Raw genomic sequence first — 7,581 nt, forward strand, 5'->3', positions numbered from 1 at the left:
AAATGTGGACATGTGATAGATGGCGCTGTAATAGTCAAAAACATATGGCTGACGATTTTAGATGAACAGTTGGTAACAGGTAGGTTTTTTAAATTAAAATACAGAATGTAGGTACGTTTGAACATTTTATTTCGAGTGTTCCAATGTGATACACCTACCTTTGTGAACTTATCATTTCTGAGAACACCTGTAAATACCACATTAATGCAATAAATGCTCAAAATTATGTCTGTCAGCCTCAATGCATTTGGCAATACATGTAACGACATTCCTCTCAACAGCGAGTAGTTCGCCTTCCGTAATGTTCGCACATTCATTGACAATACGCTGACACATGTTGTCGGGCATTGTCAGTGGATCACGATAGCAAATGTCCTTCAACTTTCCCAGGGGAAAAAATCCAGGGACGTCAGATCCAGTGAATGTGCAGTCCATGGTATGGTGCTTCAACGACCAATCCACCTGTCATGAAATATGCTATTCAGTACCACTTCAACCGCATGTGAGCTATGTGCCAGACATTCATCATGTTGGAAGTACATCGCCCTTCTGTCATGCAGTGAAACATCTTGTAGTAACATCGGTTGAACATTACATAGGAAATCAGCATACACTGCACCATTTAGATTGCCATCGATAAAATGGGGGCCAATTATCCTTCCTCTCATAATGCTGCACCATGCATTAACCCACCAAGGTCCCTGATGTTCCACTTGTCGCAGCCATTGTGGATTTTCCATTGCCCAATAGTGCATATTATGCCGATTTACGTTACCGCTGTTGGTGAATGATGCTTTGTCGCTAAATAGAACATGAATATGTAATAAAAAAATGGGGGTTCCTATTTTAAAAAACCTATATCCCTTGCCAGCCGGAGTGGCCGTGCGGTTCTAGGCGCTACAGTCTGGAACTGCGTGACCGCTACGGTCACAGGTTCGAATCCTGCCTCGGGCATGGATGTGTGTGATGTCCTTAGGTTAGTTAGGTTTAAGTAGTTCTAAGTTCTAGGGGACTGATGACCACAGCAGTTAAGTCCCATAGTGCTCAGAGCCATTTGAACCTATATCCCTTACTACTTGTTAAGACTTGCACTAGCCATGAAGAAGTTTGGGACTTGATTGTTGTTTCCTAAATCTTCCTGTAACAACTAGCCCTCTCCATATCCATAACTGCTACCTTACAGGAGAACTTTCCTCCTGTTTGGAAAAGAGGAGCAGCAGTAGAAAGTTTATTAATAACTATGTTTAACTAACCTCCTAAAATTAGCAGGAAACTCAATACTTTAGGGGAAAAACGAAAGAAAAGCTGTTATTTCCTCAATTATTTTACACAGCTGTTGCTTCTCTTCCATTTCTAATGCAATGTTTACGTATCAGAGGAGCAGTTACCAAAGAATGACAATTACAGTCATCTGTGCCCGAAACTGAGACTTCTCAAGTCAAATATGAATGAAACTGGTATGATTGTTTTATTTTTATCTTTTGTAGTCTCTTGTGCTGTTTCATACTTCACCAAGCACATTAGGGTGAGCCAAACTTATTAACTTGAAATCAACCTATCCTCTCTATCTTTCATTTCTCGTCTCTGTTCTTTAGTATTGGGAGAGAGGACAAGCTTTACATTGAGCTGTATGTGGTATAAATAAAATAGTTTTCTGCATCAGTCACTTATATATTGTGCCACTAAGCATTTCAGTGGTTCTAAACATCAGTTTCAGGATTGTTTGTTTACATAGCTGATGGTAGTAAAGAGTACAGATGCTTTTCCACACCAGCAGACCAGGATTATGTTGCATTTTTTGCTGATGATAAAAACTCCACAAATAATTTTTTTTATTTCTTTATAGAAAAGGGGCACTTTTAAAGTTAAGAAACGTGAATTTTTGAGAATAATTTATACTTACATGGGAAATAGAGTTGTAAAAAAGTCTGTATGCTGCTACTTGTAAAAATATTGCAACTTGTAGCAGTACACTGACTTTTTACATCTCTGCTTCCTGTGTAAGTACAATTTACTCTTACAAAGTCTTGCTTTTAACTTTGGTAGTGCCTTTCCTACGAAACAGTTTTTATCGTCAACAAAAGACTCAACATAACATACATTACACTCGGTCTGCTGCTGAGGAAAGGTGTCTGTGCTCTTCACTAACACCAATTATGTAAGTAAACAATTCTCCACCTGAGGATGACGGTGCGAATTGTCGAAACACATAGTGACCAAATAAATAAGTGACTGATGCAGAAAACTGTTCTGTTTATATTGATCAACAGTTGCAGGTCTCAAGATGCTGTCTTTCATGGAAAAAGTGTTCTTTAGTATTTGGGTCCCAAATTAGTATCTGAATATTATTGAGCTGTCAATAAATACTATGTTCATAATGCCAGAACAAATATTTAACACCTGGGTGATTACCTACATTATGTGTATATATAACTCAAATATATTTATTCCGTTTACTCACAATAGAACAATTTTAAAGTATTTCATTCTGTCCTTAAGCTGAATTATTTCATAATATTGTTTAATGACTTGATTTTCTTTTCACGTGTGCAGGAGCAGTAGTGTACCACCAGCACCAACACGGCCGATCGAGGTTGGAGCGCGACCGTTCCGAGTACGACGAGTACGATGAGTACGATGATGGAATAGCACCACTTCCATTGGCAGCAGCATACCACCACACCCATTCCCACCACGAACACAACCTCCACGACCTCCTCGAAATACCGCTGCAGAGTGTCCGTCTGGAAGACCCACACCGCGATCGTACACATTTCCATCCCGGACATCTCGAACGTGTAGTGCACCACGAACAATCCCATCACAACCATCCACGTGTGGGACACGAACTGCGCGATCATACTCACCGTCGTCCGGTACGTCGACCCGACCCTACTTTTGTGCCACACGTGCAGTACGGGCCGTCGATGGCCAGAAGTGCGGCCATTGCTGGACCTTCAGGCCTGTCTCTGGGGCCACCTCTAGGTCGTGAGGAGAGGTACCGGCAACACCATTCCATGCGAGACCCGGCAGATGATTACCACTCCCCCCACCACTCTTCCTCACGCCGACCTCTCAACGCTATCTAGCTAGAGCTTCTCTCACCAGAGTCCCGAGAAGACGATGACGACTAGCGGTGCTAGTCGGGGCTCTGTTGTGAGGTGGCAACGTAGGAACCATTGCTGAGTGGTGGTTGCAAACAGACTGTCTGTGACAGACAATTTATTTAAAATTCTGTCGATTATCTGGTCGCAGTGTGACTTTTTGAACAATTTTTCATACGGATTCAGTGAAATCATTTGGTGCCACATACTGCTGATTATAAGAGTACTTTATCAGTGGTGACAAAATTGTTTTACCAATTTTGTCCCTGCAGATTATGTAGGTGTACATTGATTTTACTGTTGGTACATGTAGAATGGAAGAGCAGTTTGAGTTTTATGTTTAAGTTTTTCCTCTCTCCTAAACACGAAGCACAAATACTTACTCCATAGGTTAATATTGATATATATTTGACAATTTGCACAAAATTTGTTTACGAAGGACATTTAAATAGTTCACTGTTGTAGACAGGTATGTATCCAGAAGTTAATTCCCAGCATTAGATAAGATGTTTTTGTTAAAGGCACCTAAAACTCGATCCCTTTCTTTTCAGCTAACATAGACTAAATTACATTTGCAATGCATCATAATCCATTCATTTTGCAATGCAATTTGATAGTGCACCAGTGCAGTTTTTTTTTAAGATATTTTTTATGTTGCCTGGATACATACCTTCTACTGCTAATGACAGAATATATACTCAAAATTTAACCTTTTCTCTTGACATCGAATTCAAAATGCTGATGTTTATAACAAAGTTATTATTAAAAAATCATTCAGCATGTCTCAGTAAATGCAGAATTTCTTCCATTTTTGGTAGTGGAAACTTTCAGATTTTTAGGTTTCCATGGAACATGAGGATCATACAGCACTGTGTAAGATACTGGTGCCTAGGTAATGGCTGAGATACAGGTATTAATTTGTTTACTTCTCATCACTGGTTTTTTTTTCTGTGATACAGAGAAGTGAACATCTTTACCTTCTTATTTTAAGGAATGTGATGTCCTGTCACTATTCAGTATCTGGGAAGAATTAGTTTTCCTCTCGAGACTTAAACCTAAATTTCACCTACCATATTGAAAGTGTAGCTCATTCATTGTACTAGGAATTTTCTAATTTCATTAAGATCTATTTTCACTACACATCTGCTGGAAAAGACTGTATACTTTTATTAAAATTTCTAATAATTAAAATGTAAGTGCTTTTTTGTCTAATTCATGCTTCAGTGTATAAGTACATGCTGCTAATAGTAAGAACAGTGTAATAGTTATGGGAAATGTAATTATACTGTGCCATTTTAAGAATCTTTTTAGCTTTCTATAGATGTTTCTTTTCAAAAATTTGATTGCTGTAGAGAAAATATTAGTACAAAAATCAGTTTCAGCCATTGTCAGTAAATTGTTTCAGAATGTAGATCAATTTAACAGAGTTAGTTTGTAGTTGGTCTTTGTTCAATTTATAATGAGTAGCTGTATAAAAAAGCTCTGGAATATCGTTAAGAGTTATACTGGGTATGAATGGAATTCAAGTGTAATAGCTGTGACTGTGATTCTTTTTTTTTTAATCAAACAAGAGCAACCGTAACTACAAAGTCAATATGGCTGGTGAAAGGCAGATGGGAGGATTGCCTAACAGCAGCTTCGTGCATAATAAAGGGAGCAAGACAGTCATAGGTTTTCAGTTTTGTATCCAAGTCGTGTGGTATGTGCCCTTGGTTCTTACAGTTTTTAGTCAGTTTAAGATAAAGCAGGAGTGGCAGTAGTTTCAGTGAAACACCTGCCTTTTTACAGCAGAAGCAAAAGTTTCAATAAAAGTTCATCATTTACAAATATTGAAACACAAGATACTTGCCTTATTTCTAGGAGAAATATTAAGAGAGTTTGCTGTTGGCACTATCATAATTGAATATTATGTATACATAAGAAAATACATTATATAACTGCATTTAATCTGTCACAGTATATGCTATTTGATACAAGAATTCATTGCATATTAAGCTGTGCATTAATGTCATTAACATATAAATTTTATCACAGAAGTAATAAGTTTGTTTTCTATCATTGTCTACTGTTTTCCTGTGTCTCATTTGAAATGAAATACAGCTGCATGCAGCAATATAAATGTTGTTTGTTTTTTCATCTGAGATTGCCCTAGACTCATTTCACAGTAAAATAACTCCACTTAATAAAAAATCTTGGCTAAAGTGTACTTCATTACTATTAAGGTTTGGAGAACATTAGTTGTTTTATCAGTTACTGAACAGCATGTGTCCAACTATTCATACAAACATTCTTTACCTTTTATTATTTTATGGCATAATTTCTCATTATGCTAACAGCTGTTAATTTGTGACTAACTAATTAGACAGATGTAACTTGAATAACCCATATATTTTGTTTGCAACATTACCAAGAGTTAAGATTATTTCATTATTTTCCTGCAGTTTTTAAAGCATTTTTCATAATTAACTCAGTAGAATAAAAATGGACCATTAAAAAAAAACGGGGGGGGGATGAAATTATATACTTTTAGTGTCTTCTTCTGTTAAAACATTTTAACTCTGAAAAACAGTGAAGTATTTAGGCTAACTGTCAGTGAGTTACATTTTCGTGGGTCATATTTTAGTCCTGTAGAATTAATTAATTTATGAATAATTTAATGAAGTTAATTCTTATATATCACTGCGTGCTACCCATAAACAGATGAAAATTTAGAACACGAAAACATCTCTTAATGACTGCAGTAAGTAGCATTGCTAAAAATCTCTTGTTATACACATTATGTCTGTGTATGCACTTTGGTGGCATGAAAAATTTGAAAGGAAATGGAGGATGATCCATGCTGCAGAGCAAAAACCAGTGAGAGATTAAGAGAGGGTGGCCTGCCCCGGGCTTCTGATCATTGGGGGGCCTCCAGGACCACACCATTTTTAATCATCTCTCAAACAAGACCAAAATATGTTCAGAAAGTAAGAGGCAGTTTGGAGTTTGAGGCCCCATACATATGCAAAATAGAGGCTGTCTGGGTTAAACATATAATAATATGAAATGTAGTAATACACAAAGTAATTGAGATACTTATTGCCAGTAGGTTTCTACAAGTACGGTAACTCAAAATATTTTTTTACACACCTAATACTCCTTGATATGCATACTGTTAGTTGTGTAACAGCCATCTAATGTGTGTTCCACTTCTCTCAAAGCATTTCTCAGCATTGCATAGCTTCATGAATGCAATGGCACAGATCTGGTAGATTATGAACTGGTGTCTGGTACACCTGATTCTTGCTAAACATCCACAGAAAAAAATCAAGTGGTGTAATATCTGGGCTTCTAGGGGACCAAGCAATGGATGGAGTACCTGTTTCAGTCCTGTGGTCTAAGAACTTCTGATCTAAGAAATCCCTCATATTGTTCACAAAATGGCATTGTGCACCATCTTGTTGAAAAATCATGTCACAATGTTGCACCAGTGTAATAGATTTTAGCTATATGGCAGAAAGCACAGAGAGCATGACCTGCTAAGGCGTCCACATGGCTACTGAGGCACATTTTTGTGCAGGAACGGAAATAATGTGGAATGTAAAGTGACCCCACCATGCTGTATAAGCTCTAGCCAAGTGACCAATGGAAAGTCAGAACCGGAAGGCAAAACAAAAAGTGGTGTTTTTCATCCCTGTGCAGGTTATTAATGTTTTGGCTGCTCTGAAGATATATCACAAACATGTCACCCTCGGTATGATTTCTTATTATTAATTGTCAGTGAACAACATATCAGTGGTGAAAGCCTTCAGGAGACTCTAACATAAACAACATGATAATAGTAGCACCACTACCATGCTATTCAGTGTGGCCATGCCGTTGAAGGCGTCTGGTTAGGACATGATGCAGCAGAAATACGCCAGTCAGAAATGTCACTCATTGTAACATTTGAATTATTTGTCTCTTTATGATCTTCATATACACAGATATAAACATCCAAATATATGGACAAGGAAGATTGTGAATGTTATTGCCCCTTGTTTCACTCACAGAAATTTAAGCTCTCCTCTTAGCTGTCTGCCTGACATAGGGTTGCCAGACAATCTATCTTTTTGCTTTGATTAAACCCCTCCATTGCTTCTGTACTCAGTCACCAGTTTTTTGTTTTCTTTTAATGTTGTGAAAAATGTCAGATTTAGCATGGCCCATAAGAGAAGATATTTTTCAAATTTATAAATTTGTAAATGGTTGTACAAAATTGTTTAAAGATACCCAGTTATCAACAAAATACAACTGAAGAAAAATTGGATAAAAATACATCAAGGTTTACTCCTATGCAGAAGAACTAAATATCTAAAGATAATATTTTGTTCTTTTAGTATACGAAATCATAATAACTACAATATGTATTTAGTATGTTATATTACTTTGCTTTTCACTTAGTTATTTATTGAAAAAAATGTAGAGCACCTTGTGGATGGGGCAACCAAAGCTATGA

The 7,581-nt window shown here is 37.1% G+C and overlaps 1 protein-coding gene across 13 annotated transcripts in view; it reads left to right on the plus strand.

The window, feature by feature from the left end:
* Nucleotides 1–5,162, plus strand: part of LOC124797888 (voltage-dependent L-type calcium channel subunit beta-1) — a 739,772-nt gene extending 734,610 nt beyond the window's left edge. For 5 of the 13 annotated variants that reach the window (XM_047260987.1, XM_047260992.1, XM_047260990.1 and 2 more), the window contains one exon: nucleotides 2,554–5,161. In XM_047260987.1, coding sequence (XP_047116943.1) covers nucleotides 2,554–3,089 — 536 coding nt within the window. In that variant the 3' untranslated portion in view covers nucleotides 3,090–5,161. Of the gene's footprint in view, nucleotides 1–2,553 lie in introns of all 13 variants that reach the window. The other 8 variants (XM_047260988.1, XM_047260991.1, XM_047260989.1 and 5 more) reach the window with 5 other exon arrangements.
* The last annotated feature ends 2,419 nt before the right edge of the window (nucleotides 5,163–7,581 follow it).

Source organism: Schistocerca piceifrons, chromosome 5 (assembly GCF_021461385.2).
Source record: "Schistocerca piceifrons isolate TAMUIC-IGC-003096 chromosome 5, iqSchPice1.1, whole genome shotgun sequence".
In the NCBI taxonomy this organism is placed as follows: Eukaryota; Metazoa; Arthropoda; class Insecta; order Orthoptera; family Acrididae; genus Schistocerca; species Schistocerca piceifrons.